This window comes from Acipenser ruthenus, chromosome 2, assembly GCF_902713425.1.
Source record: "Acipenser ruthenus chromosome 2, fAciRut3.2 maternal haplotype, whole genome shotgun sequence".
Classification (NCBI taxonomy): domain Eukaryota; kingdom Metazoa; phylum Chordata; class Actinopteri; order Acipenseriformes; family Acipenseridae; genus Acipenser; species Acipenser ruthenus.
This window is the reverse complement of record NC_081190.1, coordinates 48,923,714-48,943,187: the sequence shown is the minus strand read 5'-3', so window position 1 is coordinate 48,943,187 and position 19,474 is coordinate 48,923,714. Positions and strand designations below refer to the sequence as shown.

The following is a 19,474-nucleotide window of genomic DNA, read 5'->3' as shown; positions in this document are numbered from 1 at the left end:
ACTGTACTACGGTCGAGCTCATGTAATCCCACATTTTTTAGTTGGTTCTGAGAGCCCACGAGCATAACCTGTTTTATCTGAATTTAGCATGAACCCTTTGCAGTCCATTTATTAAGTGCGTGTCAGGCGCGTCAGGTCCAATTTATTTTCACGCACGCAGTTAATTTTAGACGCGCTGTTTAAAAGTATTTTTTTCCACAGTCAAATGGGTTTAAAAGGCCCTGCATATCAACAAAGCACTCACTAGGCATCTCCAGCCCCGCCCCACCCTTTCGTTCGCTATCGCTTTCACATATGCTAAGAAATAAATAATAATAATAATAATAATAATAATAATAATAATAATAATAATAATAATAATAATAATAGTCGTACATATCAATCAATCATCTCCTGATCACTCGTTTTATCACCAAACTCCTCGATAATGTGATCCAAGTCATTATTTTATTACTATAACATCTCAAAAAAGCTCTGCAAATGTCCGTGATATTCTCTGTGCGCTGATGCAGTATCAGCCAGCTTGTTTCCTTATGGCCACCCCTATCTGATGCCAGGGGCAAGTATGACTATTCATGAGAGAAGCCATTTTTTTCTTTTTTTTTTCAGCTTGTCTCGGCTCCTGTCACTCCCACCTCGGCCATTGAATGGTTTTCTTGGCTTTTTCCGGATAAAAAACGACTAGAAGCCAGTTTTTTGAGTTTTTTTGATGATGTCGGACAGGTTCCGACATTGGACCGGATAGGAATAATTGCAATGTCGGACCAGGTCCGACATAGGACCGCAAAGGGTTAAATAATTCTGAGACATCCAACACTTAATGTCTGCAAGACAAGCAGCAAGTAACTCCCCAGTAGAAGTATTTCCTGGCTTTAGGGACAGATTCAGCTAGGTATCATAGGCATTGCACAAATGGCAAAATCATAGATGAAGAAAAAAAAATAGCAAATATATTAAATGATTACTTTTCACAGGTTTTTACAAAGGAGGACACGGACAACATGCCCCACGTCGACCTGTTCCTATCCAATTTTAAATAACTTTAGCATAACAGAGGCAGAAGTGTTAAAGGGACTAGGAGCTCTAAAAATAAACAAATCCCCTGGGCCAGATGAGATCCTCCCAATAGTACTCAAATAAATGAAAGTTGTTATTTACAAACCGCTAACCAAGATCATGCAACAGTCTCTTGACACAGAGGTTGTACCGACAGACTGGAAAATAGCAAACGTAATACCGATCCACAAAAAGGGAGACAAAACCGAACCAGGTAACTACAGACCAATAAGCCTGACTTCTATTATATGTAAACTTATGGAAACTATAATAAGATTCAAAATGGAAAATTACCTATATGGTAACAATATCCTGGGAGACAGCCAGCATGGTTTTAGGAAAGGGAGACCGTGTCTAACTAACCTACTTGACTTTTTTGAGGATGCAACATTGAAAATGGATAACTGCAAAGCATACGACATGGTCTATTTAGATTTCCAGAAAGCTTTTGACAAAGTCCCGCATAAAAGATTAATTCTCAAACTGAACGCAGCAGGGATTCAAGGAAATGCATGCACATGGATTAGGGAGTGGTTAACAGGTAGAAAACAGAAAGTACTGATTAGAGGAGAAACCTTGAAATGGAGTGAGGTAACCAGTGGTGTACCACAGGGATCAGTATTAGGTCCTCTGCTATTCCTAATCTACATTAATGATTTAGACTCTGATATAGTAAGCAAACTCGTTAAATTTGCAGACGACACAAAAATAGGAGGAGTGGCAAACACTGTTGAAGCAGCAAAGGTCATTCAAAATGATCTAGACAGCATTCAAAATTGGGCAGACACATGGCAAATGAAATTTAATAGAGAAAAGTGTAAAGTATTGCATGCGGGCAATAAAAATGTGCATTATAAATATCATATGGGAGATAGTGAAATTGAAGAAGGGAACTATGAAAAAGACCTAGGAGTTTATGTTGACTCAGAAATGTCTTCATCTAGACAATGTGGGGAAGCTATAAAAAAGGCTAACAAGATGCTTGGCTATATTGTGAGAAGTGTTGAATTTAAATCAAGGGAAGTAATGTTAAAACTCTACAATGCATTATTAAGACCTCACCTAGAATATTGTTTTCAGTTCTGGTCACCTCGTTACAAAAAGGATATTGCTGCTCTAGAAAGAGTGCAAAGAAGAGCAACCAGAATTATCCCGGGTTTAAAAGGCATGTCGTATGCAGACAGGCTAAAAGAATTGAATCTATTCAGTCTTGAACAAAGAAGACTACGCGACGATCTGATTCAAACATTCAAAATATAGACAATGTCAACCCGGGGGACTTCTTTGACTTGAAAAAAGAAAAAAGGACCAGGGGTCATAAATGGAGATTAGATAAAGGGGCATTCAGAACAGAAAATAGGAGGCATTTTTTTACACAGAGAATTGTGAGGGTCTGGAACCAACTCCCCAGTAATGTTGTTGAAGCTGACACCCTGGGATCCTTCAAGAAGCTGCTTGATGAGATTCTGGGATCAATAAGCTACTAACAACCAAACGAGCAAGATGGGCTGAATGGCCTCCTCTCGTTTGTAAACTTTCTTATGTTCTTATGTTCTTATCATGCAGTTGTCACAGATTACTGGCTTGATGACCATGTTGTTTTTTTTGCTTTTTTTTTTTGGAAGTTTAGTTTAGCTTCTGCAGCTGTCAACCTGCTTTCAAACTGCTTCTAATTGCGCTGTACTTGTCCACGACTGTACTTCTCCCACGCTGTCCCTTCCACACGCTGTCGCTGGGAAGACTGCCTGCCTTTTGTTTGTTTGTGCTTGTGCTGCGGGCTCCGGTCCTCCCCTGTGTCCCAGAACGCCGCAGAATTTGAATCAGCTGCTCCGAGTTAGTGTGAGCCTCACATTTCACCAGAGAAGTGTATTTGTAAAGTGCAGTAATGCTTTACTAAAAAATAAAGCCCCTTTAGGGAAGCTTAATTACAGGAACCACGAGGAAAGACTACTCCACACAGCACATATTGCAGTAACTTAGTCCTATTGCTTACCTGTAAGCATTTCCATCTCCCTGTTGTAAGACTTTGATTATCTCTGGTAGGAAATGTGCAGGATCTCTGGGATTCAGCAAATACAGCAGAACCTTCTTCCCGTATTTATTGTTTAAAATAATAGGTAGGGAACTGATGATCTCCTAGAAACATAGAAAACTATGTTAAAAATAAACTATGAAATAAAAAATGAATTATTTTCACACTGCCTAAGTAGACAAAAGCAGAACTGTGAGAAAATATATATACTATTTAAGAGGTTTAGACCACAAATTTGATCGTCTGTATATCATGTAATCCAACAACGTTACTGTAATTTAGCCCTTTAATTTTCCAATTTTAATTCAGAATTCCTATTTCTCTGCATCTTTATTTAGGAAAAAACCACAGCTCAGCCACAATACACAAGCATCTACTACTGTACTGCTGTTACAGCATTTTATTTATTTAGTTATTTATTTATTTTTTAAAATTTACCCCGGTTTTTCTACCCAATTTAGCATGCCCAATTATTATCTGTATCCTCGGCTCACCACTCGCAACACCCCCCCGCCGACTCATGAAACGGAGGCTGGAACACGTGTCCTCCGAAAAGTGCTCCTGCCAATCCGTCACTTTTTTGCACTGCAGATCCACAGCAATGCCACCAGACCTATAGTGCAGTTGGACAACACAGATCTGGCGTTTCCACTGCAGAACCACAGGCGCCCTATCGGCCACAGGGGTCGCTGATGCACGGTGAGCCGTGGATTCCCCTGCCGACCTAAGCCCTCCCTACCCGGGCAGCACTCAGCCAATTGTGCACCGCCCCCTAGGAACTCCCGGTCACGGTTGGCTCTGACACACCCTGGATTCGAACCTGCGATCTCCAGGCTATAGGGAACATCCTGCACTCCGCGCGGAGAGCCTTTACTGGATGCGCCACTCGGGAGCCCCTGTTACAGCATTTTAAACTTCATAGTATATAATTGCAACACAACTGGGTACTTACTGAAATTATCAATTGTTTTACAAGCTTTGTGTCATCAATGGAATCGAATGCTGCCAGGAGGACCAAGTGAGAAAACTCTCCCTGTAGTGATAATGAAAAAGTCAACAAGGTAATCAAAATCTAGGAGATGAGAAAAATAGGAAATCGAGTTGGATTAACAACAATGTATGCCAGCCATATAGATGTCAGTAATATTATGAGATCACAGCAGTTTAAATAGCAGTAGCAGCAGTTTTACATGAATACATCTCTTGTATGCAAAACTAAAATTACCATCATTCATTTCATGAAGGACATTTCAGTTCAACACAGGTTATTGCATAATATTGGGTAAATTATTTTTATATTAGTTTGTAAAAACTAAAAGACATCCAATGGCTCCCTCCAATGGACATGAATGAAATGCTTCATCTATTCATCAAACTTCAGCACTGTACTAAATAAAAGCTAGTTTAATTGATTTATAAACATTGACAAAATGTTTTTCAACTTTCTATGAAGACATTTCTTTGAAACATTTGTCTAACAATTAAACCAGTTTCTCTGTAATACTTGTAATGAATGAAATTCTACCTGACAACAAATGAAATGTACACACTATAAATCATATACAGTGCCTTGCGAAAGTATTCGGCCCCCTTGAACTTTGCGACCTTTTGCCACATTTCAGGCTTCAAACATAAAGATATGAAACTGTAATTTTTTGTGAAGAATCAACAACAAGTGGGACACAATCATGAAGTGGAACGAAATTTATTGGATATTTCAAACTTTTTTAACAAATAAAAAACTGAAAAATTGTGCGTGCAAAATTATTCAGCCCCTTTACTTTCAGTGCAGCAAACTCTCTCCAGAAGTTCAGTGAGGATCTCTGAATGATCCAATGTTGACCTAAATGACTAATGATGATAAATAGAATCCACCTGTGTGTAATCAAGTCTCCGTATAAATGCACCTGCACTGTGATAGTCTCAGAGGTCCGTTTAAAGCGCAGAGAGCATCATGAAGAACAAGGAACACACCAGGCAGGTCCGAGATACTGTTGTGGAGAAGTTTAAAGCCGGATTTGGATACAAAAAGATTTCCCAAGCTTTAAACATCCCAAGGAGCACTGTGCAAGCGATAATATTGAAATGGAAGGAGTATCAGACCACTGCAAATCTACCAAGACCTGGCCGTCCCTCTAAACTTTCAGCTCATACAAGGAGAAGACTGATCAGAGATGCAGCCAAGAGGCCCATGATCACTCTGGATGAACTGCAGAGATCTACAGCTGAGGTGGGAGACTCTGTCCATAGGACAACAATCAGTCGTATACTGCACAAATCTGGCCTTTATGGAAGAGTGGCAAGAAGAAAGCCATTTCTTAAAGATATCCATAAAAAGTGTCATTTACAGTTTGCCACAAGCCACCTGGGAGACACACCAAACATGTGGAAGAAGGTGCTCTGGTCAGATGAAACCAAAATCGAACTTTTTGGCAACAATGCAAAACGTTATGTTTGGCATAAAAGCAACACAGCTCATCACCCTGAACACACCATCCCCACTGTCAAACATGGTGGTGGCAGCATCATGGTTTGGGCCTGCTTTTCTTCAGCAGGGACAGGGAAGATGGTTAAAATTGATGGGAAGATGGATGGAGCCAAATACAGGACCATTCTGGAAGAAAACCTGATGGAGTCTGCAAAAGACCTGAGACTGGGACGGAGATTTGTCTTCCAACAAGACAATGATCCAAAACATAAAGCAAAATCTACAATGGAATGGTTCACAAATAAACATATCCAGGTGTTAGAATGGCCAAGTCAAAGTCCAGACCTGAATCCAATCGAGAATCTGTGGAAAGAACTGAAAACTGCTGTTCACAAATGCTCTCCATCCAACCTCACTGAGCTCGAGCTGTTTTGCAAGGAGGAATGGGCAAAAATTTCAGTCTCTCGATGTGCAAAACTGATAGAGACATACCCCAAGCGACTTACAGCTGTAATCGCAGCAAAAGGTGGCGCTACAAAGTATTAACTTAAGGGGGCTGAATAATTTTGCACGCCCAATTTTTCAGTTTTTTATTTGTTAAAAAAGTTTGAAATATCCAATAAATTTCGTTCCACTTCATGATTGTGTCCCACTTGTTGTTGATTCTTCACAAAAAATTACAGTTTCATATCTTTATGTTTGAAGCCTGAAATGTGGCAAAAGGTCGCAAAGTTCAAGGGGGCCGAATACTTTCGCAAGGCACTGTAGTTTAAGTAGTTTAAAGAATAAATAAACAACTTACATTGGCAATCTTTTCGATGTAGGTCTTCATTGTTTTTACAATAACTTTCCTGTCCTGATGGGTATTATATGAAAAAAGGAAAATGTATACTTCACATAATTGTTTACATGTAAACAGGCTGAATTTAAATTGATAGAATTATTTAAAATGGTGGTGTTTATTTGTTTTTATTCAATCAATACTGACACAATACAGTAAAACCTGTCCAATGTGGCGCTGCTTGGGTTTGAAAAATTGTGCCGGATTAGACAGTGTGCTCGATTACAGAGTTACTGTCAAAAATCTAATACTGTACAAAAACAGGAGGGATGGGAATTTTAAACGTTTAAAAGGTATAAATTCCAAGAAGTGGTTAAATGTTGAATAATATGCTAGACGTATAAATCAGTCATGTGACAAACTTCACCAAGCACATATTTTTTTAATGTATTCATTTTAGTAATTTATTATCATATACAGTCAGTCCATCGCAGCAGTGCGGAGTAGTGGTTAGGGCTCTGGACTCTTGACCGGGGGGTCGTGGGTTCAATTCCACGTGGGGGACACTGCTGCTGTACCCTTGAGCAAGGTACTTTACCTAGATTGCTCCACTAAAAACCCAACTGTATAAATGGGTAATTGTATGTAAAAATAATGTGTAAAAAAATAATGGAATTGTATGTAAAAATAATGTGATATCTCGTAACAATTGTAAGTCGCCCTGGATAATGGGGTTTGTGCTAAGAAATAAATAATAATAATAATAATAATAATAATAATAATAATAATAATAATAATAATAATAATAATAATAATAGCCTCCAAGTAGCTTTTCTAATTGGTGCAACAGAAAGATTGACACTGGGGAGGGTTTTATTCTCGGTCAATCTGCGCTTCATTGGTGCACTGTGTTTAATTCAGAGAAGACGTGTGTAAATAAATTATGTATAGGCTTTAACCCTTTGAGGTCCTATGTCGGACCTGGTCCGACATTGCAATTATTCCTATCCGGTCCAATGTCGGACCCTGTCCGACATCATCAAAAAAACTCAAAAAACAGGTTTCTAGTCGTTTTTTCTCCAGAAAAAGACGAGAAAACCATTCAATGGCCGAGTGGGAGCGACAGGAGCCGAGACAAGCCGAAAAAAAAAAGAAAAAAAAAGGGTGTATCTCATGAATAGTCATACTTGCCCCTGGCATCAGATAGGGGTGGCCATAAGGAAACAAGCTGGCTGATACTGCATTAGCGCACAGAGAATATCACGGACATTTGCAGAGGTTTTTTCAGATGTTATAGTAATAAAATAATGACTTGGATCGCATTATTGAGGTGTTTGGTGATAAAACGAGTGATCATGAGAGGATTGATCAGTATGTACGACTATTATTATTATTATTATTTATTTCTTAGCATATGTGAAAGCGATAGCGAATGAAAGGGTGGGGCGGGGCTGGAGATGCCTAGTGAGTGCTTTGTTGATATGCAGGGCCTTTTAAACCCGTTTGACTGTGGAAAAAAAATACTTTTAAAACAGCGCGTCTACAATTAACTGCACGTGTGAAAATAAATTGGACCTGATGTGCCTGACACGCACTTAATAAATTGACTGCAAAGGGTTAAAAAATGGACTGCAACGGGTTAATAAATGGACTGCAACGGGTTAATAAATGGACTGCAACGGGTTAATAAATGGACTGCAACGGGTTAATTACCAGTACACTTTTATGCAAATCGTTTGTTTAAAAAAAAAAAAAAAAAAGTCCTTGATATATATGTATATATGTATGGATTTCCCATTTGTGGCACCGATCCCTGAACAGTAGCATTAATATAACAGTGTACTGGAATCTGTTCATTTGATAGATTATTTAACATAAGATGTGTTTTTTATTTTTTATTAAAAAAGGTTTAGTTTAGTTTATTTTATTCACTTTGTGCCCACATGACCAGCACAGGCACATCTCAATAGTGCAGTAGAAATACAAAGAGACATTTACCAAGATAAAAATAATAATACAAATGCTTTTAAAAAGACCCCCATTGGGCTTTTTTTTTGATTACATTGATTTTTTAATATTACATGCAGGACAGCCGCTATAAGATTATTAAAAATGTGAACAGATGAATTTACCGGTTAAATCAACTAATGCCCATAAATTAACCAATCAAAACATTTGAGTGGCAGCCCTAATTTCAATATATATGTGATTTGGTTTTTTTGTTTGTTTGTTTTGTTTTTTTTACTTTGTTGTCTTTGTTTAAGGAGGCTGCGGTCCAGTAGTTAAAGAAAAGGGCTTGTAACCAGGAGGTCCCCGATTCAAATCCCACCTCAGCCAATGACTCATTGTGTGATCCTGAGCAAGTCACTTAACCTCCTTGTGCTCCGTCTTTCAGGTGATATGTAATTGTAATTGATCCTGCAGCTGATGCATAGTTCACACACCCTAGTCTCTGTAAGTCGCCTTGGATAAAGGTGTCTGCTAAATAAACAAATAATAATAAATAATAATAAAGTCTTTATGATGTAAAAATGTTAGAAAAAAAAAGCTTATTTAGGGTTTCTTTGCTTAGAAAATACTAACCAGGGCTGTTAATATACGTCATAATGTAATATACAGAGTGTATGTATCTATGTAGATATGGTTTAAAGGTTTAAACGCTGACACCTTGTGACAAAAATACAGTGATTCTTGGTGGTAAATCTCCCTCCCAACCTGTGAGTGCACTAACAGAGTACCTTGGACGGGTTGGCCCAACAGTTCTTTCCCAGGGTTCAAGGGAAGTCGGCCAGTTAGAAAGGGGGCGGAACTCCGGTGCATTAACTCATCGACCCGGAAGGGAAACGATGTGGCAGTCGCGGATTGGAGGGGCGGCTGCACTCGTTTAGCAAGGGATCATGTGCGACGGCAGATGGTTAAGGAAACGACCCGGAAGGACCATTGTCGTGATATCGTACTTGAGTGTTTTGTTTGTTTTGTCTCGTCTCTAATTGTTGATTATTGTTATTAGTAGACGGCTAACACGTTCCGGAGTTGTCACCAGAGGCCCGCACGAACCCAGACATCACTGCACCTGTGTCACGATAATTACTGTATTTGCACCACGAGCACTACTGCACTCACCCAGGACTGGTGACTGTGTTTGTGTATTGTGCGTGTACTATTAGCTGTATTTATTATTTGGGACTGCAACCTGTTTATTTATTCCAGTGCATTACACATTGCTGTGTATTGCCTGGAATTACTGTTTGATCACCAGACCCGGATTATATTTAAAAACCTGTTCATTGTGGGTTACAATTGTCTGTCTCCTGATTACGCACCGCATCACTCCTGCACCTGTACACTGCATTTTGCCACATACCTGCATAGCATTTTAAATGTTCATAAAAAATTTCCAAAAGCACATCCCTAATAAACAGTATAATAAAACACAACAATGCCTAAGCAAAATTTCAACACAACAAAGCCTCAACACAATCTTAACCTGCTATTAACATGAGCCTGTTTAAACCATTCCCATAGAATGTCATTCACTTGTTCATAATTACTGTTTATTACTGCATTTCCAGTTTATTCTGAATTTTACCGAAAAAAAACAGGATTTTTTTTTTTTTTTAACGGAACCTCAGTTTTTACCAATTTATACCCGAATTTTAGTCTATTCAGTATTTTCCTGCTATTATTTTTTTAGGAAATACACAATATCTTGATTAAAATGCCTTTTTATTTTGACTCCGACATTGTAATAAGCAACTCTACATTGTACCCTAGGATACAGAGGATTAAATAACGTTCAAACGTTTCATGTGATTGTTTCTCTGTTGCTTCACAAGCACATTATCACCTGATTCTGTTGGCCAATGGCCAAGCAAAGTCAGATTACTGTGGCAAGTGCTGGGTGTAGTAACTAACTTGATCAAAAAATAAATTGAAATACTTAACACGAAAATATAAAATTGAGTGGATGAGGAATGGGGAGAAAACGTAAATCAGTTTATGACTATTCAAAAGAAAACAATGTTTCGAAGTATAGAAAAAGCCAAACAGAAGTGGGCCAGATAAGGCAGAGGACGCATTGCATTGCAAATACTGTTGCATTGAGGTACATGTTCGCGCTGACAGAATAAAAGAACATAGTGAAAGTGACACATTAAACTAAAACAAGAAAGTAAACTGAGACAAGCAATCCATTTCTGCAACTTTACGCTTTAATAAAAGAGAGCGCAGAATGACTGTGTTCATGAGTTTGCCAGAGCGCTGTGCTTTGCTGGACAGCCACGGTTTATTACAGAGGGGTACGTACTGGTAATTTTGTGCGACAGTACTGTCCATCAGCTAAACACTGCCTAACGCCGACAATCATATATCGTAAATATATTTGACAGAAATGATGCTTTATTGGTAAACTTATGGAACGCATTGCTGGAAATGTCCAGTGTGATTTTTGACGTCTCCCGATGCCTTGGACCGTCCAGTTCTGTCAATTTTCTTTTTATGATTTCAAGGCGAATAAACCTGGCTTGTTTTGTGCTGATGTCACGTTCATACCTTCTGCAGATACTAGCTCTGTCAGCACAGTGATTGCCCAAATGTTCACAAAGTACCAGCTAACGGGAAAACGTGGCCTCAATTTGCACAGATTCTGCTTCATCATACATCCCAGGGGCATAAAAAATAATCAGAAATCAGAACTGCTACGCATCACATTCCACATGTGAAGTGTGTATACTGAGAAATTTTCCTCGATTTTTACTGATGTTTCAATTAAACACACATTTTTATCAATTTCATCCCTATTTTAATATATATAAAACAAAACTCAGAAAAAGTAGGCTTCATTTCTTTTCAGAAAACGGTTTGTCTTGCGATTTTGAATAGATACATTCCGGATTGTAGTGGGTATCAAACCATTAATTTCAATAGGGATTTGGTCGGGATGCAAAAATCAATTATACAGAATGACGGTTAATAGAGGGGGTGGATTAGATAGGTTTTACTGTAGTTCATTAGGCAGTTGGCTGGTAGAAAGAAAAATCAATTTTAAAAAAATATGTATTTTCACTCTCAAAAAATCATAACAGGTAAGTTTAGGGTTGACTGTACAGACACTATATGATGTGAGTGGCCTTAGAACATTAACATTAACCCTTTGCGGTCCATTTATTAATCGCGCGTCAGGCACGCCAGGTCTAATTAATTTTCACACGCGCAGTTAATTTTATACACGCTGTTTAAAAGTATTTTTTTTCAGTCAAACGGGTTTAAATGGCCCTGCATATCAACAAAGCACACACTAGGCATCTCCAGCCCCGCCCCACCCTTTCGTTTGCTATAGCGTTCAGCTATGTAAGAAATAAATAATAATAATAATAATAATAATAGTCGTACATACCGATCGATCATCTCCAGATCACTCGTTTTATCACCAAACTCCTCAATAATGCGATCCAAGTCATTATTTTATTACTATAACATCTGAAAAAAGCTCTGCAAATGTCCATGATAGTCTGAGTGCGCTGACGCACTCAGCCAGCTTGTTTACTATGAACGCCCATTATATGATACCTGATACCATGTATGACTATTCATGAAATACGCCTTTTTTTTTTTCTTTTTTTTTTTCCCGACTTGGCTCCTGTCGCTCCCACTCGGCAATTGAATGGTTTTCTCGGCTTTTTCCGGAGAAAAAACGACTAAACACCCGTTTATTGCGTTGCTATAATGATGTCGGACCCAGTCCGACAAAGGACCTGTGAGGAATAATTGCAATGTCGGACCCAGTCCGACAATGGACCGCAAAGGGTTAATAACAGTTTTTTTTTGTTTGTTTTTTTAATTTAGTCGTTGCCAATTATTTTGTATTATTTTCTCCCAATTTGGCATGGCCAATTATTTTTTAGGCTCAGCTCACCACTACCACCCCTGCGCTGACTTGGGAGCGGTGAAGACGAACACACACTGTCCAGGCAGCCACCCAAGAGCTACAGCATCAGAGGACAACGCAGCTCTCCGGCAGCTTACAGGCAAGCCCGCAGGTGCCCAGCCAGACTACAGGGGTAGTTAGTGCGCGGTGAGCCAAGGACACCCTGGCCAACCTAAACCCTCCCCCCCCTGGGCGACACTCAGCCAATTGTGCACCACCCCCTGGGAGCTCCCGTCCACGGTCGGCTGTGGAATAGCCTGGACTCCAACCGACGACATCCAGGCTATAGAGCGCATCCTGCACTCCACGTGGAGCGCCACTCGGGAGCCCATAACTAATGTTTTTGCATTGTAGCACCAGTAAAACAAACCAGGTTCCTTCTACTAATCTAAATTCCAGAAATACTGAAATATCCAGCAATGTTTTGTTTTTTTACAATATTGTTTAGTTTATATCTCAGAGTATCACTGCATCATTGCCACAGAAAATGCTCACTTAAAAATAAGATATGGACACCTTACTGACACAGTTATTAACCCTTTGCGGTCCATTTATTAATCGCGCGTCAGGCACGCCAGGAATAATTAATTTTCACACGCGCAGTTAATTTTATACGCGCTGTTTAAAAGTATTTTCTTTCACAGTCAAACGGGTTTAAATGGCCCTGCATATCAACAAAGCACACACTAGGCATCTCCAGCCCCTCCACAGGCTTTTGTTTGCTATAGCGTTCAGCTGTGTAAGAAATAAATAATAATAATAATAATAGTCGTACATACCGATCGATCATCTCCAGATCACTCGTTTTATCACCAAACTCCTCAATAATGCGATCAAAGTCATTATTTTATTACTATAACATCTGAAAAAAGCTCTGCAAATGTCCATGATAGTCTCAGTGCGCTGACGCACTTAGCCAGCTTGTTTATTATGGACGCCCATTATCTGATACCTGATACCATGTATGACTATTCATGAAATACGCCTTTTTTTTTTTTTTTTTTTTTTTTCCGACTTGTCTCGGCTCCTGTCGCTACCACTCGGCAATTGAATGGTTTTCTCGGCTTTTTCCGGAGAAAAAACGACTAAACACCCGTTTATTGCGTTGCTATAATGATGTCGGACCCAGTCCGACAAAGGACCTGTGAGGAATAATTGCAATGTCGGACCCAGTCCGACAATGGACCGCAAAGGGTTAAAACAAAAAGTTGACCAAGTTTTTTTTTCAGTGGATAACACTTATTCTTAAAATCTGCAGAAAAAAAGCAAAACCTACTTTGGGGGTTCCATGCCAAAGACAGTGCATGGCTACTCTGGCTCCATTGTGGGTGTGCAACATGTACACAACAGCTTCCCTAATGGCTTCAATCATTTCCTATAAAATATCAACATTATATTATTTCTATACAAGTTTTAGTATAAATGTTTACAGTTTCATGTGTCCACTTAGAAAACTACAGACAGCTTTTCACCAGAGGGTACCTTACTCTGTTATGAATGACCTTTTTTCTGTTCTATGACATTCAATAACATTTTACAGAAGTTTGATATTTATAGATCCATCCATAATTTTAAAACACTCCATCAGTGTACAGTAGTACTTTAGTAACTATAAATGCTTTTTGTAAACAAAAATAAAGCATGCAAGGGTATCTAATCAATTGGTTTGTAAACCCATAAAATGGACATGCGGAAATGCATATGATCATTGATATAGCAGTGTAAAAAACATTCTCTTGTCAGACAAACGAAAAAAACATTTCCTACTACTTGTTATATACTACAGACTAAAAGAAGCTTAAAAAAATACTTACTGATTTTAGTTTGGCAGAAGCATGAATGAAGAAGTCCAAAATCACCTTATGGACCAATGAGTGCTTTACAACGGCCTCTCTGTCAATAAATAGAACAGATGTTATTTATAATGCATTTTTAGCTTATATATATATATATATATATATATATATATATATATAAAAGCTCTTTGAGCTAAAACATATATATATATATATATTATATATATATATACACACACACACACAGTGCCTTACAAAAGTATTCAGACCCCTGACCAATTCTCTCGTATTACTGAATTACAAATGATACATTGAAATTTCGTTCTGTTTGATAATTTATTTTAAAACATTACAATAAACATATTTATTGTAAGGTGACATTGGTTTTTATGTTGGGAAATATTTTTAAGAAAAATAAAAAACTGAAATATCTTGCTTGCATAAGTATTCAACCCCCACACATTAATATTTGGTAGAGCCACCTTTCGCTGCAATAACAGCTTTAAGTCTTTTGGGGTAAGTATGTACCAGCTTTGCACAGTGTCGGAGTGATTTTGGCCCATTCTTCTTGGCAGATTTGCTCCAGGTTGGTTGGACGACGCTTGTGGACTGCAATTTTCAAATAGTGCCACAGATTCTCAATGGGATTGAGATCACGACTGGGCCACTGTAGGACATTCACCTTTTTGTTCTTGAGCCACTCCAATGTTGCTTTGGCCTTGTGCTTGGGATCATTGTCCTGCTGAAAGGTGAATTTCCTCCCAAGCTTCAGTTTTTTAGCGGACTGAAGTAGGTTCTCTTGCAGTATTTCCCTGTATTTTGCTCCATCCATTCTTCCTTCAATCTTAACAAGATGCCCAGTCCCTGCTGATGAGAAGCATCCCCACAGCATGATGCTGCCACCACCATACTTCACTGTAGGGATGGTGTGTCTTGAGGCATGGGCAGTGTTAGGTTTGCGCCACACATAGCGCTTTGAGTTTTGGCCAAAAGCTCTATCTTGGTCTCATCTGACCACAAAACCTTGCTGGGTCACTCTCATGCTTACTGGCAAACTCAAGATGTGCTTTCAGATGGTACTTTTTGAGTAACGGCTTCTTTCTTGCCACCCTCCCATACAGGCCAGTGTTATGGTTGACTGGTGCACCATTACACCACTCCCAGCCACTGAACTCTGTAGCTCCTTCAAAGTGATTGTTGGCCTCTCTGTGGCTTCTCTCACAAGTCTCCTTCTTGTTTGAGCGCTGAGTTTTGAGGGACGGCCTTTTCTTGGCAGTGCCTGGGTGGTGTGATGCAGCTTCCACTTCCTGATTTATTGATCCAACTGTGCTCACTGGGATATCCAAACTCTTGGATATTATTTTGTACCCTTTTCCTAATCTATGCATTTGTATTACTTTATCTCTAACTTCTGTAGAATGCTCTTTGGTCTTCATTTTCCTTCAGATTCACAGCCTGACCAATGATCCTTCAACAGTGGGGTTTTTATCCAGAAAATGTGACAGCAACTTTAATGGTTCACAGGTGGAGGCCAATGGTAAGGTAATTGTGTCCTCGTTAGGGCAATTTCTTTTATCGGTGTAAACTGGGATCTTCCACAGCACATAGGGTGAATACTTATGCAAGCAAGATATTTCAGTTTTTTATTTTTCTTAAAAATATTTCCCAACATAAATCCAATGTCACCTTACAATATGATTGTGAGTTTCAGTGTTTTAAAATAAAATATCAAACAGAACGAAATTTCAATGTACCATTTGTAATTCAGTAATATGAGAGAATTGGTCAGGGGTCTGAATACTTTTGCAAGGCACTGTATATGTGTATACATATATATATACACATAAACACACAGTGCCGTGAAAAAGTATTTGCCCCCTGTCTGATTTTCTGCATTGTTGCATATTTTTGACACTGAATGTTATCAGATCTTCAACCAAAACCATTTGTAATTCAGTAATATGTGAGAATTGGTCAGGGGTCTGAATACTTTTGCAAGGCACTGTATATATATATATATATATATATATATATATATATATATATATATATATATATATATATATACACACATACATACATACACTCACAGTGCCTATAGAAAGTCTTCACCCCCTTTCAAACTGTTCACCTTTTGTTGCCTTATAGCCTGGAATTAAAATGCATTAATATATATATATTTTTTCATTGATCTACACATCCTACCCCACAACTTGAAAAAAATATTCACCAAGTGAAAAAAATATGCTTGAAATTTGTAGAAAATTAATTAAAAATAAAAATTGAAATAGCTTGATTGGATAAGCATTCACCTAGGGCAGCAATAACGTAACAATTGTCTTGTAACAATTGTAAGTCGCCCTGGATAAGGGTGTCAGCTAAGAAATAAATAAATAATAATAATAGCAATCCTAAATTAGCTAAGGTGTAACCAATCGCCTTCAAAATCACACACCAAGTTAAGTGGCCTCCACCGGTGGGTGTGCATTTCAAAGCAAAGACTCAACCATGAGCACCAAGGCGCTTTCAAAGAACTCCGGGACAAAGTTGTTGAAAGTCACAGATCAGGGAATGGGTATAAAAATAAATATCAAAAGGCCTTGAATGTCCCCTGGAGCACGGTCAAGACGATTATTAAGAAGTGGAAGATCTATGGCACCACCAAGACCCTGCCTAGATCAGGCCGTCCCTCCAAACTGGATGACCGAGCAAGAAGGAGACTGATCAGAGAGGCTACCAAGAGGTCAATGGCAACTTTGCAAGAGCTACAGACTTTTATGGCCAAGACTGGTCAAAGTGTGTATGTGACAACAATATCCCAAGCACTCCACAATATCCCAAGCACTCCACTATATAGATAGCAGATCCAAATTCAGTCAGAAATAGCAGGTTTGACTTAGGTGGTCAATAAACAATCACAATATGAAAAGGTAATGGACTGTTTAATGTCAAGGTTAAAACTTCAAAAGATGAATAACCTTCAACAATTTCCTGTTTGATTCTAAGTTCACTATGGAAAACAGTAGCTATGGCCAAAATTTTTGAGTGTTTATTGGCTATACATCGATTACATCTTTTTTTGTATGGGGTGTTTCATCTGTTTTTAATTGTTTAAAACCAAAAATCAGAAGCCCTAATTATAATTTGCATTGTACACAAGGGAAATGTTTAAGTTTTTACTGGCCTTTTTTTTAATTATCTTAAAACACTAATCCAATTGAAATATTGGTTTAAAGATTTAAAAAAGTGACAATGTCAGTCACAAAGGTGTTTATGTTGCAAAGGCTGAGATATTAATGGTTGAAAATCAGAATTTAACACAGAAACAAAGTTGAAACCATATGCATTAAACTGGAGAAACAATACAAGCCTGTTGGTGCTTACTTGTGAGCCATTGAAGTAAGGATCTGTTTCATTTCTTCCATGATGCTTGCTTGCTTTTCAGGGTTGGACTCCAGCACCTTGTCAAGTGTTGGGCAAATAGCAGACTAGGAAAAGTTATATATATATGAAAATAAATAAATACATTTCACACATCCAAAACTATAGTGTTTGTGTGGCTTTTTTTAAAAAAAATTTTATATATAGTTTTAATAATACCACAAACCTTGCAAAGCTGGAATGTATTTCCATACAGCTCCTCTGTCAACATCAGTCGCTGTTCAAGAATGGCTTTGTCATTGTATGCAAATTCAACTACTGTACAGGCCTCGGCATGCCGCAGCATTTTTCTCACCTGCCCTTTGAAACTGTTCATAACTTCAGACACTTGCTGTTTGTTACTAAAACAAAGAAAGTATAAAAAAACATGTTTAAAATCAGGTAAAAACCCACAACAAATACTGTACCGGTCATATTGTGAAGAAATCCAAATACTTGCCAATACCTTAGTCGAATGATAAAAATTCCAAAATCAAGATAAACTACTTATTTCTGTAATATTTGAGTGTTTTTAAGTCAGAAACGTTTGCCATTCTTCACAATCTAGACAGTTAAGTGTTGCTGCAACAGTAAAGGGGTCAGTGGAAAAATGTTTTCTTACTTTTATTAAAATGAATTACGCAGAACACAATTCTAATCCACTTGAAACACCCTCAACAAGTCAATATGCCATATTTAGCAGAACACTGCCACAGTCTTAAGCTCTGCATAACTTCCTACTAGGCAATTCCATGAAAAATGTAACATTTGTTAAACTAGACTACTGCATGCCCAAAACTTTCGGATGATCTAACTTCCATTAGTGTTATATCAGTTATTTTTCATGGAACAACCTATAGCTCTGCCCAACGTAAAATATTTCAAGTTGAGGGTTAAAACACTGTAAGAGTCCATCAAATGTATAAATGTAATACAAAATGTAAGAAAAGAGGAACTCCCACCCCTATAAATACATATAATACATGTGTATTTGTTTTAACTTATATATAGTAATTTAATATGAATATATTTTACTTACCCATACATTAAAAATTTCTTGACAATATTTCTTGCATATTTTGATTTGCTTAGTTCAACCAGATGCTCTGTATAAAAACACATTTTGGAGGATGTTTATTACATGTCAACCCTTCGCTGCTGAAAGAGGACTAAACTAAACTAAACATCCATTTGACCGAATGCAGGTGCAAGAGCAGAGGTGAAATTGAGTTTAACAGACATTTCACCAATCTAATACAGGTTACCCAAGGTGAATAAATAACCCAAACAGCAAATTAGCATAACATTTTCAAGTCATTTACTGTTTTGCACATTTTTTCACTTGGCTTACAAGGAAAAGAAAAAAAAAACACACCACAAAAAAGTACAAAATATAGAAAATGAATAGAGAAGCAATTTGCAAAGTGTTTCAAATACCCTTTAACTCATCAAAAACCTCCTGTCTTTGCTGGTCATTCCCAAACTGGATATAGCACTGGAGCACTCTGGTTGAATCATGTGCAAAGGCAATCTGTGGGGGGGGGGGGGGGGGAGCAAAAATATATATAATTTCACAGGTCTACAGACTTCTATCAAGCCAAATAATATGTTAAGAAACAAAAAATATATAACAGAAATATATATGCCGCCTTACCATATTTCCTGAAACAAAATAGACAGAACACATTCCCATTGCTGTATGTCACTTACACTTTTAATCTTGCCTCGAAGAAGCTCCTGTAGTTCACTCATAAGCTTCAACCGCTTCTCCTTGTCACAGTCTTTTCTGCACTCAGATATTAAAGAAGGGTTAAAAGCTGTCACTGAGCACAAATTGTTTAATCACTGAATACACTCAGAGGAAGATCCACCTGAATTATACTGTATTTATCATGTCCTTTAACAAAAGGAGTAGTCAATAGTCTTTAATGTTACAAAATGGAAATGTCAGGTGTCTTGTGCTTGACAAGCATAATCTTTATTTCAGACTTACATAAAATCACAGTACCTGAAAGTGTTGAGCTACATTTTTCAA

At 38.0% G+C, this 19,474-nt stretch overlaps 1 protein-coding gene across 1 annotated transcript in view; it reads right to left on the bottom strand.

The window, feature by feature from the left end:
- pum3 (pumilio RNA-binding family member 3) overlaps nucleotides 1-19,474 on the bottom strand; it is a 73,618-nt gene that overhangs the window by 23,009 nt on the left and 31,135 nt on the right. Inside the window, exons 5-14 of the mRNA XM_034013307.3 lie at nucleotides 19,150-19,225; nucleotides 18,877-18,970; nucleotides 18,479-18,545; nucleotides 17,627-17,801; nucleotides 17,404-17,507; nucleotides 14,038-14,116; nucleotides 13,500-13,598; nucleotides 6,319-6,372; nucleotides 4,041-4,121; nucleotides 3,050-3,192 (exon numbers count right to left, since the gene is read on the bottom strand). Coding sequence (XP_033869198.1) covers nucleotides 3,050-3,192; nucleotides 4,041-4,121; nucleotides 6,319-6,372; nucleotides 13,500-13,598; nucleotides 14,038-14,116; nucleotides 17,404-17,507; nucleotides 17,627-17,801; nucleotides 18,479-18,545; nucleotides 18,877-18,970; nucleotides 19,150-19,225 — 972 coding nt within the window. The remainder of the gene's footprint in view (nucleotides 1-3,049; nucleotides 3,193-4,040; nucleotides 4,122-6,318; nucleotides 6,373-13,499; nucleotides 13,599-14,037; nucleotides 14,117-17,403; nucleotides 17,508-17,626; nucleotides 17,802-18,478; nucleotides 18,546-18,876; nucleotides 18,971-19,149; nucleotides 19,226-19,474) is intronic.